The sequence below is a fragment of the Aplysia californica genome, unplaced genomic scaffold (genome assembly GCF_000002075.1).
Source record: "Aplysia californica isolate F4 #8 unplaced genomic scaffold, AplCal3.0 scaffold00709, whole genome shotgun sequence".
NCBI lineage: Eukaryota > Metazoa > Mollusca > Gastropoda > Aplysiida > Aplysiidae > Aplysia > Aplysia californica.
The window spans coordinates 200870-218566 of NW_004797979.1; the positions used below are offsets into that span (position 1 = coordinate 200870).

Here is a 17697-nt window from a genome sequence, read left to right on the forward strand (position 1 = left end):
CACACACACGCACAGACACACACACACACACGCACAGACACACACACACACACACACACACACGCACATCTTTTGAATCGAGGCTATATTGTGCCAGGAACTCGTCATAAACCATGGACAATAGCAAGAGTGACAAGAAGAAGCTGAAGCAGTCTACTCTGTCTACGTCAGAGTATCAACCAGGCACCCACTTTCTCTTCCAAAGAGTCAGTTGACGCATCTTGGCTTGTTTAAAGTAGAGACACGGACTTTTGGTGTGTTTGGTTTTTATCAAAGTTGTGAATGCAGCAATTTGTTTTTCGGTAAATAAAGCGCACTTGGTTCATCCAAACACAGCATTGTTTACTTGGGGTCTTCCCTATTTTAATATTTAATGGTTTTTGTTGTCATTTTATTTCTAATGTAGCAGGCTTGACAACTTGATTTTAAAAAACCCCAAAACAAAACAACGAGGACAGCATAATGTTCAAAACAAGATTATGCACCAACGAACGAAAGTACACCGAGAGGGGCGGGTTTCGGTGAAGTGTCCAAAATATGTACATGGAATTATTGTATGTAATGTCTTCTCAAATTCCCCACTGCCGCATCTGAGACAGGATCCTGAAAATTCGAGACAGTTGGCACGCCTGACGAAGGTGTCTTTAGGCCCCACCGACACTTCTTCTTTCTCCTTCGTGATCGGAACACACTTGAAGTCCGGTACATGTGTATCTATCACAGTCGCAGTCCTAGAGTCCTAGGCTGTATTGGGCGTCTGGACCGTCAGTGTAACGTTCGTCTGTCGGCCCATAGTCTTGCTTCTCTTGTACTTGTAGTGTCAATGGGGCTGCCTACTTTTCCTGTCTCATGGTTCTGGGTGTGTGTCTTGCACTACAGCAGAGATAAGTCCGCCTCTCCACATTGGCATTTTTGGTGATTGTTGTCATTTAAAACATTTGTACATATGTTGTCTCAGTCTTGTGTGTTGTGTTCTTAGTCTGAAGATAATCACATGTTCTTGGCGGGACAGCTCATGGTAGTTATCTGGTGTCTGAGGTGCTTTAAAGAGTGTATTTTCAAAAATGTTCATTTCTGTGTAGTTGACGCTGTTGTCTGGTTGCTCTTTCTGTGCTCCTAGTTTGGCCATCCTGTCTGTATGTTCCTTTCCTGAGACACCAAGGTGCGATGGGATCTCCATCGACACAATTTCGATCCTTTAGGAGGCGGGCTTCGACCGTGATCGTCAGAGCCAACCAGGGATGAGAAAGGTTTACAACGTCCCAATAGACAGACTGAGGGGGACACATGCTAAACACTCTCCCCACACATGAATAGAACTCGTGAGTGCGACAGCGAAACGCCTAACCGCTGCACCACAGACGCCTGTTCAATAAATGCCCTATTTAATTTGTTGGTTTTGTTTAGAAATGTGAGAATTTTGTGACAAGAAAGGTGAAAATGTTTTTAAAAAATTGTTTCTTGCCTGCTGAATTGCTTCTTCTCTTCAAGCATCAATACCAGTAGCCTACATGTACAGCACACTACCTTTGTCTTATTCACAGTTTGTCCCAGCTAAATGTACTGGTACTTTAAAAAATTCCCTGTACAATCAATCATATTTTCTTACTCTGAGTTGAATCATATTCTTTCTCAATGACAACAAATCAATATTTTCTGCTGTCCTAACTTGACAAGTACAGTCCGTGCCGGCTTTAAGCACGCTAAAGCTTTCTCCCGATGACTGTGCTTAAAGCCGGCATGGACTGTACAAACGAAATGAAACGGACGTAAGCAGAACAAAACATACCATCAAGTAATAAACAAAGTCTTTCACAAATTCCTTCCTCTTTTGTGAACTTTATTGTTTCATGATCAGTTTTTTGTGATCAACTTTTTGTGGTGTATAACACAACCATTGTCTTGGATACACACATAACACATCATTTAGCATCCAGCACACAAATATAATCCAGTCTCAAACGCAACAGCAGTCCCATGACAACTCCATCTCATGGGCAACAGCAGTCTCATGACAACTCCATCTTATGGGCAACAGCAGTCCCATGACGACAACTCCATCTTATGGGAACAGCAGTCCCATGACAACTCCATCTTATGGGAACAGCAGTCCTATGACAACTCCATCTTATGGGCAACAGCAGTCTCATGACAACTCCATCTTATGGGAACAGCAGTCCCATGACAACTCCATCTTATGGGCCAACAGCAGTCCCATGACAACAACTCCATCTTATGGGAACAGCAGTCCCATGACGACAACTCCATCGTATGGGAACAGCAGTCTCATGACGACAACTCCATCGTATGGGAACAGCAGTCTCATGACGACAACTCCATCTTATGGGCAACAGCAGTCCCATGACAACTCCATCTTATGGGCAACAGCAGTCCCATGACAACAACTCCATCTCATGGCCCACCATGCACAGTCAGATTTCCCCCAAAAGCATGCCTTTGTAAAAGAATAGATCTTGTGTGTTTCTAACAATGAAATGAGAATCACAAAAAAACAAAAAAATCTATACAGATGTACAGAAAAACAAGCTCTGTCCTGAACAAAGAGATGGAAAAAGTCAACATCACTTCTATTACATCAACAGAGCCATTGGTAGTCAAGGAAAAAAAAAAAAAGCAAAATGATTTGAGACATCAGAGAATACTCCAATTCTGGAAACATCTGGAACAACAGGATTCCTAAAAATGTGTCAGAGTAAGCCGAGATGAATCAGTCATCATATTCTTCGATGAGTATTTCTTCCTCTTCCTTCTCCACATTCTGGACGTTGGTCTGGCTGCTGGACAGGAAACTGTCGCCCTCCACAGACTCCTCCTTGGACTGTCCATCTCTGGCTTTGTCGTCTGTCACAGGCGCCCCAGTCTTCATCTGAGTCGGTCCACCAGCCTCCCCCTCCTCTTCATCACTGGCAACATCTTTTTCGTCCAGTCTCACTAGCCTAGTTCTGAAAGTCAACATTTGTAAAATTATAGGCCAGTTCATAATGTTGTAACTTTTCTACAGTATCTGTATACTGACAATACTGACACCATCAAAACAGAGTTGTCTAAGTCAATATTTGTAATTTTAAGGATATTAAAAAATTACCCCCCCCCCCCCAAAAAAAAAAGAAAAAAAAAAAAGAAAAACGAAACCAAAGCAACCCCAAGGCCTCCTGGCGTCCTCCAGTCAACCTTACAACTTGATGACAAGTGAACAAATGTCTCAGTGACTGGACTTTTCCACACAAAACACAACCCTGATATAATAAGATTGGAGGATATGAAAGAAGTATCAGGCATTTTTATCGATGGGAAAATACAAACCTGGTAACAGGACAAAGACAATTGTGTAATGATGTGACAACACCCCAAGTTCTAAATCTTCAGAAGAAAGTTCATTGAATATTGAGGTCTACATAGATGCAAGCTTTCATGTGCATGCCAGTTCTGTTTCTACGAGCAGTTTAAGAAGAAAGGAAAAAAACACTCTCTAGCAAACAAAAATGAACGTGCACATCGTCAAACGTGCACATCGTCAAACGTGCACATCGTCAAACATACACATCGTCAAACGTGCACATCGTCAAACGTGCACATCGTCAAACATACACACCGTCAAACGTGCACATCGTCAAACATACACATCGTCAAACATACACATCGTCAAACGTGCACATCGTCAAACGTGCACATCGTCAAACATACACATCGTCAAACGTGCACATCGTCATACATACACATCGTCAAACATACACATCGTCAAACGTGCACATCGTCAAACGTGCACATCGTCAAACGTGCACATCGTCAAACATACACATCGTCAAACGTGCACATCGTCAAACATACACATCGTCAAACGTGCACATCGTCAAACATACACATCGTCAAACGTGCACATCGTCAAACATACACATCGTCAAACGTGCACATCGTCAAACATACACATCGTCAAACGTGCACATCGTCAAACATACACATCGTCAAACATACACATCGTCAAACATACACATCGTCAAACTTACACATCGTCAAACGTGCACATCGTCAAATTTACACATTGTCAAACGTGCACATCGTCAAACATACACATCGTCAAACATGCACATCGTCAAACATACACATCGTCAAACGTGCACATCGTCAAATATACACATTGTCAAACATGCCCATCGTCAAACATGCACATCTTCAAACATGCACATCGTCAAACGTGCACATCGTCAAACGTGCACATCGTCAAACATACACATCGTCAAACATACACATCGTCAAACGTGCACATCGTCAAATATACACATTGTCAAACGTGCACATCGTCAAACATACACATCGTCAAACGTGCACATCGTCAAACATACACATCGTCAAACATGCACATCGTCAAATATACACATTGTCAAACATGCCCATCGTCAAACATGCACATCGTCAAACATGCGCATCGTCAAACATGCACATCGTCAAACATGCACAAAGAGAACAGATGAAAAGATTTTTACGTCCCAAATTTCTTCTTATGCATGTATATTCTTTGTATTCAAAACACATACACAGCGAAATTAGTACTTGTAAGATGAAAAGATTTTTGCATCCCGTCGCGTCGATCTAACCCTGTGAGCTCTCGGCTGTCTCATTTTTCTAGGTCAGAAATACTTTCATTAGGCAGCTTTTCACAAGCAGTTTTTCAATTCTTACAACACTTGCACATGTCTACAGTCAACTGTATGAAAATTACATTTTGAGTCTCAGTTGATTCAATACAAAAGAAAACCGCGAGGACCAAAACAATACAAGGGAAAAAGTACCCAGACAGGTACTCTACAAATCCGTACCTGGAGGACCGTTTCCATTGTGAAAACTGCGTCATTTCTTGGACAAAACTAATTTGACCTGTGAAGCAAAAAAGAAGGAAAAAATGTAATTTGAACACTTATAACGAAAGCTTTCTCCCGCTTCAACAGATTATTCTTACACCTGCAACAAATCTGACAGCCTGACAGGAATTATTTGAAGTTCATCTTTTACCCGCCATGCTTTTGAAAAATGTTCACGGAAGAGATATATAATATGTAGTTAAACCTTCTTTTACCACCAGCCTTGAGACAACTTGAAGCAGGCAGAATGGCGGGGCAGGCGTTTTGGCGGTTCATGGGGTTCTTCAGTTGAACAGTTGCAACTGCCCAACATCAGGGGAACTGGTTTTGCAGTGTGATCTACTCTAGAGCTGGATCGCTAACAACAACAACAACATCTACTCTAGAGCTGGATCGCTAACAACAACAACAACATCTACTCTAGAGCTGGATCACTAACAACAACAACAACATCTCCTCTAGAGAAGTGTCTTTTTGTTGTGGTGATGTATGTGTACATACATGTATTTAGTGATGAGAATCTTTTCTCTCTTGCTCTTCCCACTCTCTCTCTCTCTCTCTCTCTCTCTCTACAGTAGGGTAGGTGCCTTATGCCCAGGACAGTGCCTATCTGTGGGGGCCATTTTGCTGGCCGTATGCTGGGGCAAATTTACATTAGTTTTTATAAGGACCATACAACTCAGACAGTAGGCAGACGGTAGTGCAAAGGCACCAGTACTAATTTTATACAGGAGTTCCTTTCTCTCTGTACACTGGCTAAATGGTGGAAAGCCTGGGGGGCAAGAGGTTTGACTGTATATGACTTGAATTTTCCAAGTAAGAAGTAATACAACCAATCAGTGTCACTGGCTTATGGAAAGTCACCATGAAGTCCAACAATCTTGAATTGTATGACAACGTACATCAGTTGTTGGAGGAAGTGACACAGACCAATCTACTTGTACAAAACAAAATAGCACTGGTCACAGGATCACAAAAACCCAACTGGTTCATCTCCATTAACATGTATGGTCACAAGATCCCCAAAACCCAAATGGTTCACTCCATTAACATCTATGGTCACAAGATCCCAAAAACCCAACTGGTTCACTCCATGAACATGTATAGTCTTTGGTTCCACTGGGACTGTGTAGGAACTTAATGTCTACTTTTACCAACAAACTTGATAGCCCAAAGCCTGTTGCTTTGTTACAAATTGCTGGCACTATTCTCAAATTGAGTAACTCTAAGACATAGATCAACTCTTTTTTTTCTATGACCACTGCTCGGGTCAATCTGCAAATTTTCAATAAAAATCAGCAGTCACCAGGAATAAACAGAGGATAAAAAAACATTTTATGTAAAATGTCCACTTTTGTTTGCTCCAAAAATGTATCCAGAAGTTTTTGCTAGTGGGAAAAATATTCAAGAAACCAGTAAAATGGTTTGAGAATAGACTTTCCCAAAGTTACCTTGGTTTGAGAATCCACTTTCCCAAAGTTACCTTGGTTTGAGAATCCACTTTCCCAAAGTTACCTTGGTTTGAGAATAGACTTTCCCAAAGTTACCTTGGTTTGAGAATAGACTTTCCCAAAGTTACCTTGGTTTGAGAATAGACTTTCCCAAAGTTACCTTGGTTTGAGAATACACTTTCCCAAAGTTACCTGTGTCATGCAGTGTTGGGTTGGTCAAGCTGATGTATGGCAGTATCTCTGAGCACAAAACTTCTGGCTCCCAGTGATAACCTGACATTGGAACAAAGCAAAAGGAGGAGCTGGTGAAATAGAATTGTGCTCAATGGTGTCATCAAGATCCATATATCCATAGTACAATTTGTACACAAAAAACCCAACAAATCTAACATGCTCCAAACATGTTGAAGACTCCCCTTGAGTATTTTTGTAAGTAAGGCCGTATAAAAAACAAAACTGTCCTCGTAGAATTATGCAAACTTCATCATCCAGTGCCAGATCTGCGACAGACATCGGCGATCATGATTTTCCATTCATTCCTTTGCTCGGATGCTCTCAGAAAAGCTACGTTTCCCTGATTTTTCCCTGTTACCCATTTGTTTAGGTTCCCTAAGTATGTTGTTCTGGGCCTACACCTGCCTCGCTTGCCCTCAATTTTGCCAGTGAGAGCTAGATGTTCAAGACCCTTATGTCTATTCAGGTGTCCCAAAAACTGCGTTTGTCGTTTCCTGATTGTTTTTAACAGTGAGCGTCCCACATGGGCTTCATCAAGCACTACCTCATTTGATTTCTTTTCCTTCCACGATACTCTTAGCAGTCTCCTAAGAAACCACATTTCTGTTGCTTCTATTTTATTTTCACTGTCTTTAGTGATTGTCCAGCATTCACAGCCATATGTATGCAAACTTACATGGCCAAATTATGCACACAAAAAAAAGCAAAATTATGCAAAAATTATGCGAGTTACCGTAACACCATTCGCGACATGTTTTGCACTTTTTCAACCCAAAGTTTCATGATTTTCATGTTTTATGTACAGAAAAATTGAAAACAGAACATATCAGTATCAGTAATTTGTAGTGTATTTGGAAAGAAAACAATACACATCCGTCAGAAAAAAAAACCCCAACAAAATATAATCTCTGTAACTTTCAGTTGTAGATCTAGATCTCTATAGAGGAAAGAAAAATGTTTAAAAAAAATTTTTTTAAGGGACATCTGGACCTCTGATGCTGGCACATTACTAAAACCAGGGACACCTGTCAACCATGAAACATGAGCAGACATGAGAACAACAACTACGGGGACGGACAAAAGGATCCCTGAACCAGCCACTTCACTGTTGTAAAGGCACAATGTCGCCTAGGGCAATCAGGAAAACAGGTCACATTTTTGTCAAAAGAAAGTTCCACAGTGAACTTTTTCCTCGTGCACGTCTTTGGGGGTTTCTTTTTTGAGGATGAAAGTTTTGTCCGTTTTACGTGAAACGTCCATTTTTGTTTGCTTTGCTCTAAGAATGCATCTCAAGACCCGGCCCACGCAATGTACGCCATTTAAACACTAGAAAACTTCTAAAGAAAGGAAATACAGACTTTTGGTATACTCTTTTACTTTACTGAAATAATGAGTGCATAATTTGGGAATTTTGGGAGATGTCTTTTTGCACTAAATAGAAAAACAACAGAAAGGTTAGATTTAGATTTAAAGTAAAAAACAACCCCAAAACATTGAAAGTAACAAAAAATGCTTCAAGATGCTTTCCAAGTTGTATTCAACTGCAAAAAAACAACAAACTGCATAACCTTAGAGTCAGTGATGGACCTTCCATTTGCACTATCCAGAAACACAAAGTTCAGAAGGTAGCATTTTCATTGCAACCAAAAGACCAGTCCCCCAGACACTTGGCAACTCCTCCTTCCCCAGCAGACATATAAGCCTATCATTAATTGGCAACTCCTCCTTCCCCAGCAGACATAGAAGCCCATCATTAATTGGCAACTCCTCCTTCCCCAGCAGACATAGAAGCCTATCATTAATTGGCAACTCCTCCTTCCCCAGCAGACATATAAGCCGATCATTAATTGGCAACTCCTCCTTCCCCAGCAGACATAGAAGCCTATCATTAATTGGCAACTCCTCCTTCCCCAGCAGACATATAAGCCGATCATTAATTGGCAACTCCTCCTTCCCCAGCAGACATATAAGCCTATCATTAATTGGCAACTCCTCCTTCCCCAGCAGACATAGAAGCCCATCATTAATTGGCAACTCCTCCTTCCCCAGCAGACATAGAAGCCGATCATTAATTGGCAACTCCTCCTTCCCCAGCAGACATATAAGCCTATCATTAACACTAAGCAGCTACACTTCCTCCATAAACAACAATTTGGAATTTATTGCCTCCCTCCGGCATGCAGGACAAAACATCATACCTTGGAAAATCTGTCTGGCAGTTGTTATGTTTTCATTTGCCTGAAGGAAAAGAAAAGAAACACCTGGTATCACACGTACAAACAGGACCGGCACAAATCTAAACCAAGAGAGGAAATAGACACATGGTATTTGGTGTTGTTGTTTTTTTGTCTTTCTGCATTTGTGGGGATCAAACTTTGTTTTTGTTTGATATAGGTGATTTTACACCCCAATCAACACAATTTAGATCACTTGAGAGGCAGGCTTCTCACCCTGTCTGTCAGGATCACATTTGAGAGGCAGGCTTCTCACCCTGTCTGTCAGGGTCCCATTTGAGAGGCAGGCTTCTCACCCTGTCTGTCAGGGTCACATTTGAGAGGCAGGCTTCTCACCCTGTCTGTCAGGGTCACATTTGAGAGGCAGGCTTCTCACCCTGTCTGTCAGGGTCAACCCAAGCTGAGAGGGATACTCAGAAAACTTTCTCCCCACCAGGAAATCAAACCCGGGTCTACTGTCTATGACAGCACAGTGCCTGACCACCACACAACGGTTTGGGAACAGACAAGAATTTACAGAACACATTCAAATACTGGAAAGGGAATCAAACAAATCTTTCCAGCAGGGCTTGGCTACTGGCTGCTCAGATGGGAACAGGGAGAGAATGAAAGTGCTTCAAGTAACGGTCATCTGAAAAAGTTGCCTTCTCAACAAGTGCAACAAATTATGTTCAGTTTCATCCTGAGCAATGCCAACACTGGGGACAAAAGAAGAAAAAGTTCATGTTTGAAGCAAAATACATCTGGGCTCCCCATTGTGTCAAAGTCCATAACTTCAAATCTTGTACATTTCGAGAGACAGACCAAACAAACGGGCTTCAAACTCCTTCTTTCATGACCCAGTTCAGTTTCACCTTATTTCCATATGACCAGTAAATCGATTTACTTTTGCTTCTCTAAATTGTATATAAAAAAACATCATCTAGTGTTGTTGTTGTTGTTAGCGATCCAGTAGCATCATCATCTCGTGTTGTTGTTGTTAGCGATCCAGTAGCATCATCATCTCGTGTAAACCCGGACCCCATCCACTTGGTCAGCACGGAGATCAGTTTTCCCAAAACCTTCATGAAAAAACTACCTGTTTGTTTGTAGCAAACCATCGAGACTTGTGCAAGGGACGCCATCCGTGATTTTTCCTTGTGCTGTCGTGACGAACCACGTCGGAGTTGGAGTGAATGAAGCCCCTGGTGGCCACGGAGACAGAATACTGCTGCAGTTCTTCCCGGGCCTGAGGGAGGAACGTGCAGGTGAGACACACACACCTTCTCAGTGAGCAAACTTCAGAATGCTTTCAATGGCAGAAATATCTTTAAATATGAGCATTTTAATGGCAGTAATATCTTTAAATGTGTGCATTTTAATGGCAGTAATATCTTTAAATATGTGCATTTTAATGGCAGTAATATCTTTAAATATGTGCATTTTAATGGCAGTAATATCTTTAAATGTGAGCATTTTAATGGCAGTAATATCTTTAAATATGTAAATATGTGCATTTTAATGGCAGTAATATCTTTAAATGTGAGCATTTTAATGGCAGTAATATCTTTAAATATGAGCATTTTAATGGCAGTAATATCTTTAAATATGAGCATTTCAATGGCACAGACATCTTTAAATGTGTGCGCTTATATGACCTATGGTGTTGGGCACAGATGGGCCATCTTCCTGGAAGCTAAAAACTGTTTAATTAAAAACCAGTTCAGCTCAAATTTAATATCAGTGTTTAAAGCATTTCTATTTGTTGCATTTTTGCATCATTAATCAGCAGAGATGATGTGATTCACCCTGCTTTACACCGTGGTAAAAAGAATGTTTCATATAATTTTAAAATATTAAAGAATGTTTCATATTTTTTTAAATATTAAAGAATGTTTCATATAATTTAGAAATATTAAAGAATGTTTCATATAATTTAGAAATTTTAAAGAATGTGAAATTAAATAAGAATTGAATTAGCAGACACTGTTGCCATAAAACCCGAGTATTAGCTGAAGAACATTACACATGTAAACATGCTCTCATGAGGCTGATCACAAAGACGGCAAAAAGTCTCTTACCGCCCACAAAGTTGACATGTAGTCAGCATCACTAAAATATTCAGAGGCCCTCTCTAAATCTTCTACAGAGGACAAGAATTCTACGTAATTTTCATGGAGGAACGTCGTGAAGAAATCTCCAGACACGTGAGACTTGGCAGCGACTTCCTGGGAAGACAAAATGGCTGTCAGTCGGGAAAACCAAAGTAGTTTCCGTAAAACAAAACAGCTGCAAAATCACAACAAAAGCGTTTGATTTGGATGATTGGGAACTTTTCATTATTATTAATAATAATAAGAGCATTTATATCCCGCCTTTCCCCACAGCGTGGGCCCAAGGCGTACATAGGAGATGAAAAACGCATTCATACTCACACCATACAAATTCATCATATGCGCACTTTTTGACAGCAACATTCTTTCCGACAATAAAAACAATGCTCATACAAAAAGGCAAAGATACAGTGGAACTCGGATTCAACGAGGTCGTTGGACCTGACCTAAAATCTCGTTGAATCCGAGTGTTCGTTATAGCAAACTCAAGGTTTTGTGTAGATAATTACAGGCACTGGACAAGTAATGTATAAAGAGAAGTCACAAGTAGTGCCTGAAATGCCTGCATATTATGAGCTGTGTAAAAAAAAGACCGATTCGTTCAAATACACAAGCCTGTGTCATCTCGATTGTTTTACCAAGAAAAAGTTGTGTTGCTGTGTAGAGCCGAGCATACGGCAACTTGATTTCAAAGACCAGCGCACAATTAATTACGTAGATCTAGGTCAAGACTAGTTTATCATTGTAATAGTGATCAGTTGCCGGGGGAAAAAAGACTGACACGTTTGTATCTACGACGTTCAACGCCCGGACCACCAGTGCCCCCCCCCTCCCCGACACGCACACAGCCACACGTGCGCAGGCTGCCCATCCGACCCCACCACACGTCAGAGTAGACACGTACGCGTGCTAACAACCCACGTGTTGGTATTTTAAAAGGTCGTTGATTGGTCGCATGCAATCGGCTAAGTGAATAATGGTTCATGATGCAGGTGCAATGGATGGTTTCCGGGAATAGATAAAGTTTGTTCTGGGAGAAAAATGAGCGAAGCCACGTCTGCGGGGGCTGTTCCCCATGGCAGCGACCTCGTTGAATCCCAGCTCGCTGATTTAAGTGCTCGTTGAATCCGGGTTACTTTTATTGATTTTAAGAAGGAAAAAAAACGGGGAATCTATCTCATCTCGTTGAATCCGAGTTCTCGTTGAATCCGAGCTCGTTAAATCGGAGTTCCACTGTACCGTCCATTAATCAAAATATTTCTTAAATAGATGTGTTTTGAGTCCCTTTTTGAAAGTATCAAGTTTTATTTCTGTCCTCAAGTCATGAGGGAGAGTGTTCCAAACTGTTGGCCCAGAAAAAGAAAAAGCTCTCTCACCGTATTTCTTCAGTGACACACGAGACTTTGAAATTAGTCTAGAGCCACTGGATCTTAGTTCACGTGATGATGTGTATGGTACAATGAGTTCTTGAATGTACGTGGGAGACTGGTTAGTTTGACCTTTGAAGCATAGTAGGGCTAACTTATATTCAATTCTCGTTTACTTTCAGTGGAAGCCAATGAAGCTCTTTAAGTAGGGGAGTCACATGATGGCGTTTTGATTGCTTTAATACTAGCCTGGCAGCAATGTTTTGAATGCGTTGGAGTTTTGCAATGTTTTCTTCGGGTAGGCCAGCGAACAGTGAATTGCAATAATCAATGCGTGACAAAATAAAGGCAAACACTAGTTTTTTGGTGGCATCAGTGCTAAGAAATTTCCTTATGTGAGCAATTCTTCTCATTTCTAAGTATGCCATTTTACATAGATGGTTCAGTTGGGTCTACCATGGACAAGTCTTTGTCTAAGTATACTCCTAAGTTTTTTGCTTTGTTTGAAAAAGTGACAGTACCTTTGCCAATGGTGAGACATTCTACATCAAGAGCATTTATCTTTGAGCTGGTTGAGCTTGGCATGATTTATGTTTTGTCATCATTTAATTTTAATTTATTTTCAGTCATCCATGCTTTTACAGATTCAAAACATTCTGAGGTGTCTTTTAACAGGGATTGAATTTTGTTGGGTTTTGCAGACTTGTAAAGTTGTGTGTCATCTGTGTACATATGGCAGGGCATGGAATGGTGATCTGTGTACATATGGCAGAGCATGGAATGGTGATCTGTGTACATATGGCAGAGCATGGAATGGTGATCTGTGTACATATGGCAGGGCATGGAATGGTGATCTGTGTACATATGACAGGGCATGGAATGGTGATCTGTGTACATATGACAGGGCATGGAATGATGATCTGTGTACATATGGTAGGGCATGGAATGGTGTCTGATGGTACGACCAAGGGGTGAGGTGAACAGTACAGGTCCTAGGACTGACCCCTGGGGCACACCAAATTCCAGCAATTGATGACAGGATTGCATGCTATCAACAACAACAATGATCTATCACTGAGGTAAGATCAAAACCATTCAAACACGGTGCCAGATATTCCGAAAATGTCTGACAAACGACTCAACATGATGTTGTAGTCTAAAGTATCAAATGCTGCAGACGGGTGTAAAAGTGAGAGAATGGATATCAAACGCTCATCTGCAGCGTTGGGTAGATCACAGACAATTCTGAGCAGTCTCAGTACTATGGTTGTCTCTGTTTGACGATTGAAATGTCTCAACAAGTTATTCTTTGGGAGGTGATCTTTCAGTTGTGCAAGAACAACTTTTTCCAAAACTTTGGAAAGAAAAGGTAAGTTTGATACTGGACGGTAGTTCTTCAGGTCATTAGGGTCAAGGCCAGGCTTTTCCATCAGAGGTGAGGTAGATGCTGTTTTGCAGCAGCGTGGAACTGTTATTGAAGGAAGTACAGAATTTGTCTGGCAGTGGTTCCATTGGAACATTGTTGGGCAAGATTTTAGTTTTGGCTTGTCCACTGAGTTCTTTTGATATCTTAAAGCTTTTGAGGATGGACATTCAACAATTTCTGCAGAATAGTACTTTTTCCGATCGGTATTAGCACAGGATTTCACTTGATGGTTAAGCAGTTGGAACATTTGCTTGTGAACTGTCAATTTGGATTTCCTCCATCTTCTCTCAGCACGTCTTCATTCCTGTTTGAGCTGTTGGAACATTTGCTTGTGAACTGTCAATTTGGATATCCTCCATCCTCTCTCAGCACGTCTTTGTTCCTGTCTGAGCTGTTGGAACTCCAAAGAGAGCCAAGGTGCAGACTGGCGGCAGGTGACAACTCGAGCACGGAGCGGGGCCTGTTTATCCTAGTGTTCACGATTTATTGGCAATCCTAATATGTGCATTTGTGTGGGTTGAGATTACAAAAACACATGCTCGAGAGAGGAATGGAGGAAAAACAGACACAGACACACACAGGCTCAAGTTCTGAAAACTAAATAGGCCTTCACACCTCAAAAACCCACAGAATGTTTTTTAAAACACAATTGTTGCTTTTAATAGTTTTGAGTTTTTTCCTCAGCCTTAAAATCTAAAACCATCAACAAAATGTGGCATGTTCACTCTATGAAAACCATCAACAAAATGTGGCATGTTCACTCTATGAAAAGCATCAACAAAATGTGGCATGTTCACTCTATGAAAAGCATCAACAAAATGTGGCATGTTCACTCTATGAAAAGCATCAACAATTTCTCTGGAAATAGTTCTTGAAAACTAGTTGTGCTCCAGTCGTCTTAGCAAACGGCATAAGGTCTTCATTCCAAGTTCAAAGGAGAAACGTTCCTACCTCTGGGTTCATCAGTAAAGGATGTCGGTCATGAAGTTCTAGGTGACGAGGTAGACACGGATGATCCGCTTGCGTGCTGGGGTCTCCACCTGTCGTGTACACAGAACAAGATATCCTCAGTGCTTCAGTAACTTTTTATTGCTTTTAATTTTAGTTAGACTTTTACAGCACTTCATAATAATAAATGACATTTCTATAGCGCTCAACCCCGAATAAAGTACACAGGCTCTGAGCGCTTTACAATACAGTACAACATACAACAGTAACATGAAACGTTGTGTTCCGACTAAAGAAAATTATTCCAAATTTTCATCTTATTAATTTAAAAACAGAAACGACTTCAGCTGACATTTGAATGAATCAAAAGATTTGATTTTTCTCAATGTACTTGGTAAAGCATTCCAGATCTCCAGATCTTGGGGCCTTGGTATTCAAATGCCCTTTCACCCATTGTATTAAGTTTCATAGATGATAAAAGAAATTTCTTTTTGTCAGCTGATGACCTTAAACTGCGAGTTGGAATGTACAGTCTTAACAGATTTGATAAATATGATGGTGCATTATCATTCAAACATTTGTGACATATGGTGGCCAACTTGTACACAATCCTTTTCTCAACAGGAAGCCAATGCAAAGTTCGTAAAAGAGGTTTAGCAGAGTCTCGCTTTCTTTTCCGTAAAACTAAACGTGCAGCATAGTTTTGGACAGTTTCGAGTCTTTTAACTTTCTCCAGTGATATTCCTGATAACAAGGAGTTACAATAATCGAGTTTTGATAAAACTAAGCCAGTAACTAGCAAAGCAGTATACTTGGTATTGATCAGATGACGTATTTTACTAATGTTTCTTATTTCTAAATACATGCAGCTGATCAGATGATTTACCTCAGCCAACAATGCTCGGATGCTCTAAAAAAAGCTACGTTTCCCTGATCTTTCCCTGTTGCCCATTTGTTTAGGTTCCCTAAGTATGTTGTTCTGGGCCTACCCCTGCCTCACTTGCCCTCAATTTTGCCAGTGAGAGCTAGATGTTCAAGACCCTTATGTCTATTCAGGTGTCCCAAAAACTGCATTTGTCGTTTCCTGATTGTTTTTAACATTGAGCATCCCACGTGGGCTTCATCAAGCACTACCTCATTTGATTTCTTTTCCTTCCACGATACTCTTAGCAGTCTCCAAAGAAACCACATTTCTGTTGCTTCTATTTTATTTTCACCGTCTTTAGTGATTGTCCAGCATTCACAGCCATTTAGAAGGGTTGACTATACATAGCATTTCAGAACTTTCATTTTAGTGTTCATTGATATGTTTCTATATTTCAGGATTGGGCTCATTTTATTGAAACTAGCCTTAGCCGTTGCAGTTCTCCTCTTTATTTCTGTGGACCATTTGGCGTCAGATGTATTTATATATCCTAGATATTTAAACTGTCGGACTTGTTTGATCTTTTCACCTTTGCTAATGAGATTACAAGTAAGGTTTTCTGATCCTGCAGTGCTCAAGAGGAAAAGCCAAGCAAAGAGGACATGGGGGGCGTGCATCCCTGAACACTTACGTTTCAAATACAGGATTTTCCCCACAGCTTGGAAAAGAAAGATTGAGGTATCCTTGGCTCCAATGGCTGAGGCCACGCTTCCCCCTGAACTAGCAACATCTTCCTTCCCAGATGTTCTATATTTCAGTTTTGAGTCCGTCCCAGATTTCTTGAGCCGACCTCTCGGTGCAGAACTGACAGGAGGTTTCAGGTCTGCAGTGTCTGTGGAGAAATGTCATTGTTCTTGATTCCTAGACCAGTCTGGTTCCTCTTCTCTGCTTCATTGCTCAAGCTCGGGGGTAGTCAATGATAGGCTCTTCAACTCACAGAGAAATTAAGTTTTACACATACAGCCTATTTTCTGATCAACTTAAGGTTTAGAGTCTCTCCTTTTCATGCTCCCATATTCCATACGCCATTTTGGTAAATATTCTATTCGTTTCCTCCCATTGGAGGGAGGTGCACAATAGCAACTTGAGAACATAGCACCCCATTAGGATAGGAAGAAACATTGAAATTACCTTAAAAACTGGACAATACAGATACAATATTCTCTGGACAGCCAATTGTGTTTACTCATAGAAAAATATTCCCAATACATTTCGATAAATAATCAGTTAAAAAAATCCCAGATAACAAGAGTACTGACCCATCCTGCAGGCAAACTGGAGAGAGTTCAGAGCTGACCGGATGTCCCCGTTGCTGGACAAGGCTATCTGTTCTATCACAGAAGAGTTAGGCTGAGTAACCTGTGCCTGTGGACAGAAACTCTCGCTACACTCAGGACACACAAAATAGTGAAGACATCAGTGCAGTTATGCTTTACTTCACAAAACCTTGCTATTTCTGTCATAGTTTAGTTTTTCTTAGTAAGAGTGATACGGCACTTGCAACACAATAAGGTCATATAAGGGGAGAAGATTAAAAGTGTTACAAGACAGTAACAAAACACAGAAAAGAAGGAGGAGAGATAAGGATGACAGATGTTTCATCGGAAAGAAGGAGGAGAGATAAGGACGACAGATGTTTCATCGGAAAGAAGGAGGAGAGATAAGGACGACAGATGTTTCATCGGAAAGAAGGAGCAAAGCACACCAGAGCACCCATGAACCGCTGGCGGTCAGAGTTTAGAAGAGTTAATTTTTTAATTGAAACTGAGGAAGAAAAGTTTGATTTGTCTGAATAAAGAAAGCTAGAAATACATCAATACAATAACGGTCATTTAGAGCAATACAGAAAGTAAGACAGGTATTATTGTTTGTACATGTTTACCACCCCCATCATACAAGAGAAATGATTTACATGGCGAGCTGCTTCCACTCTGTCTATCAGGGCCAACATGGGCCAAATAAGGGATACCATGTCCCAGAAGACAAAGAGATACTTGACAAAAACTCTCTGCACATAGAAATCAACTGACATCTTCTGCAAGCACAGTGAAGGGCCAACGCTCTACACCACAGACACAGTCATTCAGACTCAGACTCAGACTCAGACTCAGACTCAGACTCAGACTCAGACTCAGACTCAGA

At 40.9% G+C, this 17697-nt stretch overlaps 1 protein-coding gene across 3 annotated transcripts in view; it reads right to left on the reverse strand.

The window, feature by feature from the left end:
* Nucleotides 1-1819: 1819 nt before the first annotated feature.
* Nucleotides 1820-17697, reverse strand: part of LOC101855291 (cell cycle checkpoint protein RAD17) — a 32880-nt gene continuing 17002 nt past the window's right edge. For 2 of the 3 annotated variants that reach the window (XM_005108688.3, XM_035972489.1), the window contains 9 exons: nucleotides 16815-16920; nucleotides 16187-16387; nucleotides 14634-14722; nucleotides 10857-11003; nucleotides 9875-10024; nucleotides 8761-8800; nucleotides 6521-6601; nucleotides 4836-4893; nucleotides 1820-2963 (listed from right to left, as the gene is read on the reverse strand). In XM_005108688.3, coding sequence (XP_005108745.1) covers nucleotides 2729-2963; nucleotides 4836-4893; nucleotides 6521-6601; nucleotides 8761-8800; nucleotides 9875-10024; nucleotides 10857-11003; nucleotides 14634-14722; nucleotides 16187-16387; nucleotides 16815-16920 — 1107 coding nt within the window. In that variant the 3' untranslated portion in view covers nucleotides 1820-2728. Of the gene's footprint in view, nucleotides 2964-4835; nucleotides 4894-6488; nucleotides 6602-8760; nucleotides 8801-9874; nucleotides 10025-10856; nucleotides 11004-14633; nucleotides 14723-16186; nucleotides 16388-16814; nucleotides 16921-17697 lie in introns of all 3 variants that reach the window. The other variant, XM_013088242.2, reaches the window with a different exon arrangement.